This window comes from Cryptococcus neoformans, chromosome 5, assembly GCF_000149245.1.
Source record: "Cryptococcus neoformans var. grubii H99 chromosome 5, complete sequence".
Lineage (NCBI taxonomy): Eukaryota > Fungi > Basidiomycota > Tremellomycetes > Tremellales > Cryptococcaceae > Cryptococcus > Cryptococcus neoformans.
Genome location: NC_026749.1, coordinates 1 through 11397, shown reverse-complemented (window position 1 = coordinate 11397; position 11397 = coordinate 1). Strand labels below are relative to the sequence as shown.

General features: G+C 48.8%; 5 protein-coding genes; 3 read left to right on the top strand and 2 right to left on the bottom strand.

The window, feature by feature from the left end:
• Positions 1–252: 252 nt before the first annotated feature.
• Positions 253–2304, bottom strand: CNAG_06875 (allantoate permease). XM_012194224.1 has 7 exons: positions 1987–2304; positions 1801–1938; positions 1665–1751; positions 1484–1625; positions 571–1445; positions 453–518; positions 253–401 (listed from the first exon to the last, which is right to left on the bottom strand). Exons 1-6 carry the CDS (start codon positions 2251–2253, stop codon positions 492–494), a joined length of 1536 nt encoding a protein of 511 aa, XP_012049614.1. The 5' UTR covers positions 2254–2304; the 3' UTR covers positions 253–401; positions 453–491.
• A 190-nt stretch (positions 2305–2494) lies between these two features.
• Positions 2495–4309, top strand: CNAG_06876 (alpha-ketoglutarate-dependent taurine dioxygenase). XM_012194225.1 has 5 exons: positions 2495–3023; positions 3073–3348; positions 3404–3706; positions 3755–3928; positions 3979–4309. Exons 1-5 carry the CDS (start codon positions 2784–2786, stop codon positions 4111–4113), a joined length of 1128 nt encoding a protein of 375 aa, XP_012049615.1. The 5' UTR covers positions 2495–2783; the 3' UTR covers positions 4114–4309.
• An 84-nt stretch (positions 4310–4393) lies between these two features.
• CNAG_06877 (hypothetical protein) lies at positions 4394–4713 on the bottom strand (the record flags this gene model as incomplete). Its single annotated transcript, XM_012194226.1, has 2 exons — positions 4394–4652; positions 4705–4713. 2 exons carry the CDS (start codon positions 4711–4713, stop codon positions 4443–4445), a joined length of 219 nt encoding a protein of 72 aa, XP_012049616.1. The 3' UTR covers positions 4394–4442.
• A 1672-nt stretch (positions 4714–6385) lies between these two features.
• CNAG_07396 (hypothetical protein) lies at positions 6386–7185 on the top strand (the record flags this gene model as incomplete). Its single annotated transcript, XM_012194234.1, has 3 exons — positions 6386–6614; positions 6671–6945; positions 7003–7185. 3 exons carry the CDS (start codon positions 6386–6388, stop codon positions 7183–7185), a joined length of 687 nt encoding a protein of 228 aa, XP_012049624.1.
• A 928-nt stretch (positions 7186–8113) lies between these two features.
• Positions 8114–9041, top strand: CNAG_07395 (hypothetical protein; the record flags this gene model as incomplete). The annotated part of the gene is made up of 6 exons (XM_012194233.1): positions 8114–8179; positions 8254–8299; positions 8368–8467; positions 8540–8615; positions 8733–8742; positions 8797–9041. The coding sequence occupies 6 exons, from the start codon at positions 8114–8116 to the stop codon at positions 9039–9041; spliced, it is 543 nt and encodes a 180-aa protein (XP_012049623.1).
• Positions 9042–11397: the final 2356 nt, after the last annotated feature.

The window sequence follows — 11397 nt, the reverse complement described above, 5'->3', positions numbered from 1 at the left end:
TTAAGACTTATCCTCTCTTCACACAACTACCAACTATTTCAAACTCCTTCCGCTAGCTCCAGGGGAACTTAGCAGCAGAACATAACCGACGGGCACACGTAGGAAGGTTTGGTGGCGATCCTACGGGTTGCCCAATAATCCTCCACATGCTGCCTCGTACTACACCATGCCATTTTAAGAACCAGATCTCCCATTGCTGTCAATAGCGAACTCCTGTTCAGGTGCCTTTTCGTACTTGTAGCTGGTGAACATCATAGGATATAACGAATGCATCCATAATCACTAACTTCACGACGTTTTACAACCGTTCACAACCAAGAAAGTCTGTATCAGACAACCCGACAATTCACCAGTTTACACTTTCGTTTTTGATCCAATGTTGAAGGGTTGAGGTGGGGGTTCTACGCCTTGATCAGCTGAGAGCGACAACCCAGAGTTCATCACACACGCACCTGTTTATCCATACAACGCTATCTTACTCCAGTATATACTTAATAGGTGTACCTGAAGTCGGTATTCTGCACGGTTGTCAGCCAAGGGCGATATCTGACAATCTATGATATCGCTTACCTGCTTGTCTGTGAGATCCGCGAAAGCATGCTGTGCGCTCTCATCGTGCTCGCTGGGCTCGAATGCGAGCTCTTTCTGACGGTTAAGGTGCAGGAGGTAGACACGGAACAAAAGGGCAAGCACAACCTGCAGAGAAAAGCAGGTGAGCAGAGCGGCGGTGCCGAACTGATATGTCGGTGCATCCTTGCTTCGGTAGAAGAACGGCCCGGCGATATTACCACCGCAATAGGACATCCATATGATCGCGCTGGTGACGCTCTTCTTCGTGGTACCGGCGGTGTTCGAGGCCATAAGCGCCAACGACATGACGTAAGGCGCATTGTAGAAACCGGTAATGTAGTAGGCGAATAGCGATGGAGCTTTGTTGGAGTGAGGAATGGTGTACATGACGACGGTGCCGATCATGGGTGGAATAATGGCGAACGCCATCAAGAACAATCGTTTGCCCACGGTGTAGGAGATACACAGACCGATCACACCGTTGCCAAGCGTGCACACTACGCCCCAAGGAACTGACATGAGGGTAGTTTCAAGGGTTGTAAATCCAAAGCCCTTGATGATGGTCGTGGAGAAAGCATTGAGACCGCCGTTGGGAATGTTGCACACGAAAGTGAACAGGAAGAACCACCAAGTCTTGGGATCGAGAAGGGCTTCCCACATCTGGGAACGGTCGAAATGACGGTTGATCATGCCGGTGTTATTGCCTTTGACTCGAGCGACAGCCGTGAGCCGTTCTTCATGCGAAAAGAACCAAGCCGTGACAGGGGAATCGGGAAGCGCGAAGAACAGCATGACGCCCCAGCCGGTAGTGAATGACCCGTAAACAATGTAAATGTACTGGTAGAGGCTGTAGCCTGGTGCAGGATGGAAGTGACCTGAAGAGGTCAGCTACATGCGTTTCACTAAAACTTACCCATCGCATAGGCGAACAGACCGCCCAAGATCCCCGCACAGGAGTTGAACCAGAAAGCCGAGCGGAAAGATTGTTCCTCCCGAGTCCAATAGATGGAACACATCACGAGGAAAGACGGCAGAACGCAGGCTTCGAAGATACCCTGCCCTGTCAGCGAAACTCCAACTAGGAGAATTCTTACCTGGAAGAAGCGGAGAACCATGAAGCCTGCATAGTTCTTGACAAAGCCCTGCCCAAGCAGGACCAGGCCCCAGCAGATGCAATTGATCTATTGGGCCGTGAGCAATCGGGTACCGCTTTATACAAAGCTCACTCACGGAGACCAGCTTACCGAGGGGGAAGTGCTGGGTCATGTAAGACACGGCTGGCTGCCAGATAAGGAAGGCAAAGTAAAAGACCGATGCTGACCAAGAGAACTGAGTACCATGCATGCCCAAGCGAACTTGGAGGCCATACTGCGACGTATTAGCCTCCTAGCTCTAGGCGACAACAGATGTATTTACGTTGTTTGCGTAGTTGTTCGAAACCTTGTCGAGGAAAGACAGCGTCGCTGTGCAAGAGATGAGGGGCAAGAGGATGAAGTCGATCTTTCTCAAGACTCTCCTCTTCATCTCGGGTGTGACTTCGAAACCAGCATCGAGCTCAGCGACAAGATCCGCGGCGATGTCTCGAGCGACACGTTGTGTGGCATTGTCGGATGCAGAGACGACGCGGACCGGAGGGTATGAGTCTACGAGGACCTTTTCGTTATCTTTCTCGGAAAATGACATGTTGATTCTTTGTGCCGCTTGGGGATGAACGAAGCTGGACGTCCCTCCAGACCTATTAAATGCTTCATAATTCACCCAGAACACAAATGCTTCATAATCCGCCCAGACAACAAATGCTTCATAATCCGCCCAAACAACTGTCCAATCGTATCTCATGACTCAATAAACCCTTCAGGGCTCGACTTGGTTCGATTTCCAGGGTTAAGCTCCGTTGGAATTCCGAGGGGAAGAGAGACGACAGCGTGGGAAGGTCAGATTTGTTCATGTTCCGCGATAAACTTTTGCCGAGGGGTCGTTGATGAACCTTATGTTACGCGACCGGCTGGGCTGTTCCAATGCATATCGACCGGTTATCTTCCGCATCGGGAATCAAATAACAGACTGAACCCGTTGATTTTCCGGCCCGCAACGCTCTTACCGTATTTAGGCAGCCCGAAGCCACTCATTTATTGCCGTCTTATCATTCCCACTTTCTATACAACCTTTACTCGTAACATATTCCTATCCACATACACAAATATCACATCACCATGGCACCTGCTGCGACTACGACACCTGGAGTGAGCTGGGAGGCAAAGGGCTTCAAGGCAGTGGATAAGACCAAGACGATCCGAGTCCAGGAGGATGGTCTCAAGTATCCCGAGTACTATCCCTATAATGACCCCAACGACAAGTTTCCTGACCCAGAACCATTCGATTATCACGAGAGGGCGCTGGACGCCGACCCCTCCCTACCTGTATTCTACAACGACCATGTGACCGTTGAGGAGGTGCATCTTCCATATCTTTCCTCCATTGCTTGGCTGATGCTCTTAATAGATCACCCCGTTCATCGGTGTGAAAGTCACCGGACTGGACTTGGCTTCGCTTGACAAGGCTGGTCAAGACCAGCTCGCCCTGCTTGCCGCCAGGAAGGGTATCGTTTTCTTTGCGAGCAACGACAAGGTCAAGCAGACCTATCGCGACACGTCGATGGAGCGCAAACTCGAGATGGCTCGTTACTACGGTCAGCTCCACCAACACTCAGTACAGCCTCGTCCCCCTACATCGACCGAAATCTCGGTCGTGTACCAGGACCAGGTCAATACTGTTCGTGTACGTCGCCGTTCACCACTCTCGACGTTACTTAAGACTGACATCTTGACCTCAGAAACATTGGTGGCCTAACCGACTCACCAACGCCATCTGGCACATCGACCAGACCCAAGAGCGACAGCCACCAGGGATCACCTTCTTCTGCTGCATGCAGCATGATGCACCTTCTGGCGGCGATACTCTTGTCGGGTCTCTGGTCGAGGCGTACAATCGACTTAGCCCAAAGATGAAGGAATTTGTTTGTGGTCTGAAAGCAGTCCACTCGTCTGCCGTTATGGCCGCTAAGGCAGCTCGTGTCGGAGGAGCTTCCCGACGTAACGAGATCGAGTCTTTGCACCCTCTGGTGACTGTACACCCTGTGAGCACTTGATTGTTTTTGGATGAGGGTTTGTATTGAAATGAACAGGCCACTGGCTCCAAATCGCTCTACATCAACCCGGAAAGGATGACCTACATCGAAGGCTTGCGCAACGAAGAGAGCGACAACATGCTTAAATTCCTTTCTGACCATGTCAAGCTAGGTGCGGATTTCCATGCTCGTTACAAATGGTCAGAGGGCGACGTCTGCGTCTGGGATCAGGTAAGTCGCATCCCTTCAGGCCCATTGACTACGCTAAACCAGTATTGTAGCGTGTGATCATCCATTCCGCTGTTCTAGACAACATGACGCACCGTCGTCACTTTATTCGTATCACCGCTCTGTCCTCAGTGCCTATTCAAGCCACATACGACCCTAAAGACGAGGAGAACGATGAGGAAGAGTAGTAAGAGACATGTTTGTAGTACCGATGTAACTGTGAGATTGTGAAGTGATCGCTCTTCCTTCTTAATAAGCATCTAGCGGAAGAAGCTACCTCTCAGGGGGTGTGTCACGAGCCTGCACGAAGTAGAAGAAATAAGAGATCATAGGAGAGAGTTACGTAATGAAGGAAAGCAAGATTGTTTAGGGGTTAAAAGAGGTTGCATTTTTCGTTGTTTAATTTATTGGGTTGTCTTGTATGTTACCCGAATTAACAAACTACTTAAATAAACAACTTTTAAAAAGAAAAAATCGTCCAACCTCCACACTCCTCGCTGCTAAAACGTCTCTTCCTCTACAGGACCAGCGTCCTAGCCCTTGCCTTCACCAACTCCACCCCAATCCTTTTCTCCATTCTCTCAAACCCTCCCGCCGGCATCGCATCCCTCCAGTCCTTCCATTCGTCTGCTGTGCTCCTGCTCATCAAGCCACCAGTGGAAAGAATGATCGGTTTAAAGACCCCACCAGTGACCTTTGGAGCGTTCTTCGAGACGACCTGACCCACCTTGTCGAGCCAATTCACACACCGGTCCAGGCAAAAGTTACATTGCCCCTACTAGGAACATGGGTTGAATGTCTTTTTATTCACTTATGCTTGGGTATCGGTATCATTAGATAACTCTCTATCTAAGGATCATCTTGATACCAAAATATGCATTGGGCGTGACTTGTGGAGTGAGATATAGACGTTTCCATCATACCCATATATCGGCGGAAGGACGGATGGCGCAGGGATTGCACAAAATCAACCGTTGTGCTGTGCACAAAGGATGTATGCAACATTTATGCTTGGGTACCGGTATTATTCGATAGGGCGAAATCTCAAGATCATGCTGATACCAAAATATGCATTGGGCATGACTTGGGGAATGAGATATAGACGTTTCATCATACCCATATATATCGGTGGAAGGACAGGGCATATATATGACGAAGTGGGTGTGATGTGAAGGAGTTCAATACATGTCCGTGTTATTTAATAATTTGGCTAATTATTTAATATTGTGGACGGAACCTGGTTAAACACGTGACGTAATGGAGTTCAATACATCTCCATGTTATTCCATGACTCCACTATTATTTACTTAATAACATGGATAGAACCTGCGTTAAACATGTGCATTAAAGGAGTTCAATTTATCTCCGTGCTTTTTTAATGATTCGGCTATTTACTTAATATGACATGGATGGAACCAAATAGATGGAATTAAATTGCGAATTGAAATAATCGGTTTAATTCACGTCTTTTTAAAATTACATGCAGAAAAAACATGAACTACTGAGGTGGGATCATTTGAAATTAAGCTGCTGATGTGAAACTCCTGTTAATTTCCCGTACACCTTTTTTTTTAACCGTTATAATTCTATGCTCTATGGGTTAATGAGGATGCATTTAGTTCGTGTTTAATTTATTGGGTTGGTCTATGGTACGAAAAAATTAAAATAAAATTAACAATCTAAAAATTAAAAATTACACCTTCTTTCCTTCCTCCTGTCGTCGTTCAACCCTTCCTAACACGCTATAGCGTAAAAACCCCTAAAGTCTCCCGCGGACATGCATCCATTAGGTTCCGTCGGCCTCCACCCATGATATCCAAGGCTGATGACGGACTTTACGACTGTAAAGGCTGCTAGGGAATATAGCCTCCCAAAGGTTTGGCTGTGGTGGTCATAGTACATACGATGGAAATACCCTATGTATCTGATGATAGTTTGGTATAGTGGTAACAATTAGTTAAGCTCGGGTCTCATGTCGAGCATGTTGGTGTTGCTGATACAGTCCTGCTGTATTTGCGCTATAAAGCGTTTGCCTATAAGGCTGCATATACGAAGATAGATTATATCTAAGGAGAATCCCACAGATAGCTAGCCTAGGGTGGACTAAGTATAGTGGACTTCTTAGTAAATGAAAGTAAAAGTAATAAAGTATCCCATTTCAACAATGACTCTACACTGCTCCTTGATCTCTGCGGTAACCTCCGTCATGTCGATAAGTGGGTGCTCGAAGTGATGTGACATGGCCGTAGGGCCATTGCACATTGCATTACAACACGACGACGACGGCGGCGGCAGCGCGGACATAAATAAATAATAAATTTAATAGAAGAACAAGTCAACAAACAAAAAAGGGGGTCGAGCGAACCACACAACACACAACGAAAGCATCCGTTTGTTTGCCTTTCCTTTTCTTCCAACTTCTTCTACGTTATTTCATTATACAGCAAAGGAAGAGCCACAATGGTACGCATCGCTATGCCTTCGCAAGTCTATCAAGATCCCGTACTTGCCGCCCACCCAATTCTTCAAGCTCACGTTCAAAATCGGTACATCGAGACACCTGTTCCTGATGACGTCCTTTTGTCTCTCAACGAAGATATCTTCCATCCTAGTGCCATCCCAGGGCAAAGCTTAACTCGTAAGCGGGGTGCTGTTAGGTCATTTATTACCGCTGTCAATGAAGCTCAAGGTATGTACTTACTCGGTATCATACTCCCTGAAACTTTATGCTGACGATGTCCACAGCGCAGCACTTGCACCAGACCCTTATCCAGGGCCAGCCCGGCCCTCCAGGCCAGGTTGGACCTCGTGGCGAACGAGGTGTGAGAGGAACTGTAGGACCTGCAGGACCACAAGGTCCCCCAGGCCCCCCTGGTCCTCCAGCGCCGGCTGGCATTACGAAGGAAGAAATGCTTGTGTTGTTCACGGAGTTCAAGCAGGAAGTGAAGTCAATGTTGGACGATACCACCGCCGGTTTAAAGATGGAAATCAAGAAGGCTCCTTATATACAGGAGGCTCTGGTACGTACCTCCCATCTAGGAATTAGCGACAGGCAGTTACTGGCAACTGACATATAGCGCCATAATGCATTAGCCATCTCCTCCTCCGGTATTTTAGAGGCCAAGTTTGTCCCAGTCCCTAGTGTCATGAACCAAAGGGATTTACCTGACGGCTTGGCGAGTCTGCTGTCGTTGTGTAATACGGTCTGTGCTAACAATTTCTATGGATGTAGGGACCTATTCAATCAATCCATGACCTAAACTCTTTGCGGCGCCCACATCTGTGCCAATGGTACGAATATTACTTTTTTTCGGTTTGGACGGCACGCACTCATCCACAGTGCGGGCCGATTTGTATGGGGAGGCGGCGTGGCCCGCTTCCGCGCCTCAGCCAACGGCTCGCAACCACCTCCCGCACTGTGGACCAGTGCGCGTTTACTATGGCACAATCGGTTTCGCGCCGTGTTTTCAACGTGCAAGCGCCTTGATCTAACGATTGGGACTTGCACGAAGGCGGCCATCTCGCAAATTTTTGTATGGGCGCGAAATCCCCGTTTTTTTTCAACCACTCTCCACATCGCAAACCTGTGCCCTATGGGAATTTTATTCCACCGATCGATCCGTCTCAGTTCGCTCTATCGAAGGGTGCGATGCATGGATGCATAGCTTGAGAAAAACCCATGCGCGATGGTAGAAAACCGCTGATGTTCGGCGGTCACCGCGGCCTGAACCGCGCCTTTCGGCCCTCGCCGCTCGCTAACCCTATGGATTGGACCGTTTGATTTTGAATACGATCTGCATGCAACCCTAATGTTACGTCGTGACCCAGTGGCTAATGAGTTTTCTCCTTTTTTCAATCGCCAAGGAGATTGGCCTCTACTCCACCTTTGATCGGTCACGTGTTGCCATTGCATTCTCATCCGTCCATCTGTTTCAATTGCATTCTTGTTCGTCAATCATCCATCCATCCATCCATCCATTCATCCATCCATCCATTCATCCATCCATCCAGCCATCCAGCCATTCAGACATTCCCTTTTTTATCGCCATCAAACCAAGCGAGCAAGGATGCGCGCGTGACACCAACAAGTCACCCGTCCGCCGAATCTGAAAAACAACACCGACCGCATCGGCTCCACCTCGATTCGACCTCGATTTGATCAACACAGCATTTCAAGGGAAGCATAGGATGAGATCCTGGGTTGTGTACAGCGCCCACTGGGGAGACAACTGGTGTGGATGGTGGCATTTATCGGTGAGTTGTACAACAAGCACTCACAGTAGCGTTGGTACTTGTCCCCCTCACTCCTATCACCTGCCAGACAAAAGCCAGGCAAAGCTAGCAGAGATGTGTCACGCAGAGACGACTTGAGACGTATGTGTGACCCCTGCTTGCTGCGTCTGGCTGCGTCTGACTTGACGACTACTCTTGACGCAAGCAAGCAACGTTTGGATGCGTGTGGATGAGACGGCAAGGAGGAGGTATGGTACACGGCGGAGGGCAGGGCGGTGGATGCTGGAGATATAGTACGCTGTACAGGCTGTGAGTTGCTGGTTCGTTTGTCGCCATTGCTCTGAGTGTTACTCTCGCTGACTGTTGTCGATAGTCAAACAGCCGGAAGGGAAAGGATAACAGAGTGCGGAAGGACGTCAAAAGAGCAGACAGTGTCGAAAGCAGGATGGTGAGAGGGGTGGGCAAGATGGAAAGGAAAGGCTGGCGATGGAGAATATAGGGTGCGGATGGAGAGGAGTTTGCGGTAACGTCCATATTTATCCTCGTGACAAAAGACAATGCTGACGAATCGTAGTCTGTGTATGGTGAGCATGGCTGTTTATCTCTTGACGGTTGTCATAGCGCTAACTACTGTACAGGATGGCTCATTTTCAATGTTCACCCTCGACTGCATCCGACTCGACTGCATCCCACGCCGCATGCCCCATTCGAATTCGCTTTCCTCACTAGCGACTCTACACTCGACACTCGGCTATCCCTCAACGCCCGACGCATTTGCTCGGCTACTCCTCAGCATCGATACTCCTCAACATCCTCATCACACCCAACTCGTTCACTCTCACTCGGCTACCCCTCCACGCTGGCTCAACTACATGACAGATGAAAGGGAGGATATGCAGGACAGGTGGCAGAGTACACGGTGGGAGGGTGGGACAGGTGGGAGAATATGCAGCAGGAGAGGGTGGGACAGGTGGGAGAATACACGGTGGGAGAATACACGGCGGGAGAGGGTGGGATATGGGTGAGTTTGTTTCTTTCACATGGTGGTGGTCGTTGTATAGTACAAGCTATGCATTGCATGTCGGCCCACACCATTGAGCGAGTGAAGTGTGTTAGTGTGTTATGTCTGAACATTGGCAGCTGGTGAACATTGGCTGAAGGGTGAATAAAGTGGTGCACGCAAGAGACAAGCGAGAGCACTAACAAGGCAGGGAATGATCGATAATATTGGGAGGGAGAAACAGGTCAGTCATAGTCGAGCAAGAGGGGATAAAAACGTACTTACGAAGAGGCCGATAACATACAGCGAGAGAGAAGAGACTAACTTTGTCCAACTGGTTGTAGTGACGGCATTCGAGTAACAGCAGGCCTGCTCTTAAGACATCGGCTGTAATGTATATTAGCAAATAGCGTGAACAATGAGAGGGAATCGGACTTGCCAGATTAGCGGGAACGCTCTCTACCGCTTGCAAGGCTGTTTTATGTCGAAGGAGGAGAGACCATAGGGCGTGTTGATGATTGTTTGGTGATTTGATGATTAAAGAGGACATCAATCCCACCGGTTGATTCGGTCAGTTGGCAGGAATCCCGAGGCAAAGTGATCTCAAAAGAGAGATGCACCATCCTTGCGTCAACCCATAAGGGCCTCCGTCGAGGGGAACCTCTCCGGAAAGGATATCGTGTTACCCGACGTCGTCGCGCAGTGGTGGTGATGCGGGGCGAGGAGTTTTACTTTCTGGGAGCTCGTTGGATGCCAGGCGACTGAAGAATGCCAGGTAGAATGCGAGGGAGGCTCATTTTGTAGAATAGAAGCGGTCAGTCGGCCGAAGGACAGTGATAGAAGATGGATTCTTTGATGGGAACGTAGTGATGTTTGTCGTTATGGAGAAAGAAGTGATGGGAAAGGATGAATGAAAGGGAATGCAGTGGGAGCAGATTGTTGGTTATGTAAAGGAGATAATTATGTAAGTACTGAAATGAGCGTGGATATTATGATGATGGATGATTATGCCCAGCTCGTCATCGCGGGATCATCTCTGATCGTCCTTGATACATACACATATCTATCACATATGTATAGCACATTTCGCACACTAGACGGCAGGTGTGAGCACCGTCGACAACTGAATGCATGTCTATATTGTTGAGGGGAACAAGAAGAAGGGAAAGAAGGTGAAGGAGTAAGACAACTAATGAGGGAAGGAACAAGGCAGGCAATGATATGACTCTGAGTGATTGACTAACGATTGGGACTTGCACGAAGGCGGCCATCTCGCAAATTTTTGTATGGGCGCGAAATCCCCGTTTTTTTTCAACCACTCTCCACATCGCAAACCTGTGCCCTTTAACGATTGGGACTTGCACGAAGGCGGCCATCTCGCAAATTTTTGTATGGGCGCGAAATCCCCGTTTTTTTTCAACCACTCTCCACATCGCAAACCTGTGCCCTTTTCGGTTTGGACGGCACGCACTCGTCCACAGTGCGGGCGGATTTGTATGGGGAGGCGGCACCCTCCGCTTCCGCGCCTCAGCCAACGGCTCCCAACCACCTCCCGCACTGTGGACCAGTGCGCGTTGACTATGGGGGAATCGGTTTCCCGCCCTGTTTTCAACGTGCAAGCGGCTTGATCTCGTGCGATATCATTTGTACAGTTTCGCATGCATACAACTATTTTTAGCTTGCATTCTCCTGTACACAGCGGTACTAAGCATAGGCAGATAAACATTGTAACATGTTGATGGGCAACGCCTTGAAAACAAACGGTTATTTTCGCGCATTTCAACTTGGCCAACCTACTCGGCGCGTCTCAACTTGTAACCTGGCGGCTAATGTGTTTGATTTTGGAATACGATCTGCATGCTCCCATTTTATGTTACGTCGTGACCCAGTGGCTAATGAGTTTTCTCCTCTTTTCAATAGCCAAGGAGATTGACCTCTACTCCACCTTTGATGGTCACGTGTTGCCATTGCATTCTCATCCGTCCATCTGTTTCAATTGCATTCTTGTTCATCAATCGTCCATCCATTCATCCATTCATCCATCCATCCAGCCATCCAGCCATTCAGACATTCCCTTTTTTATCGCCATCAAACCAAGCGAGCAAGGATGCGCGTGTGACACCAACAAGTCACCCGTCCGCCGAATCTGAAAAACAACACCGACCACATTCGGCTCCACCTCGATTCGACCTCGATTTGATCAACACAGCATTTCAAGGGAAGCATAGGATGAGATCCT

What these genes read in the sequence shown, in the direction of transcription:
- CNAG_06876 (XM_012194225.1), top strand. Translation starts at nt 2,784, where the DNA reads ATGGCACCTGCTGCGACTACGACACCTGGAGTGAGCTGGGAGGCAAAG. An exon ending in CTCTGGTGACTGTACACCCT is followed by an intron (nt 3,707 to 3,754) that starts GTGAGCACTTGA and finishes TGAAATGAACAG; the next exon opens with GCCACTGGCTCCAAATCGCT. An exon ending in ACGTCTGCGTCTGGGATCAG is followed by an intron (nt 3,929 to 3,978) that starts GTAAGTCGCATC and finishes CCAGTATTGTAG; the next exon opens with CGTGTGATCATCCATTCCGC.
- CNAG_06875 (XM_012194224.1), bottom strand. Translation starts at nt 2,253, where the DNA reads ATGTCATTTTCCGAGAAAGATAACGAAAAGGTCCTCGTAGACTCATAC. An exon ending in CCCTCGGTAAGCTGGTCTCC is followed by an intron (nt 1,752 to 1,800) that starts GTGAGTGAGCTT and finishes ACGGCCCAATAG; the next exon opens with ATCAATTGCATCTGCTGGGG. An exon ending in TGGTTCTCCGCTTCTTCCAG is followed by an intron (nt 1,626 to 1,664) that starts GTAAGAATTCTC and finishes CTGACAGGGCAG; the next exon opens with GGTATCTTCGAAGCCTGCGT.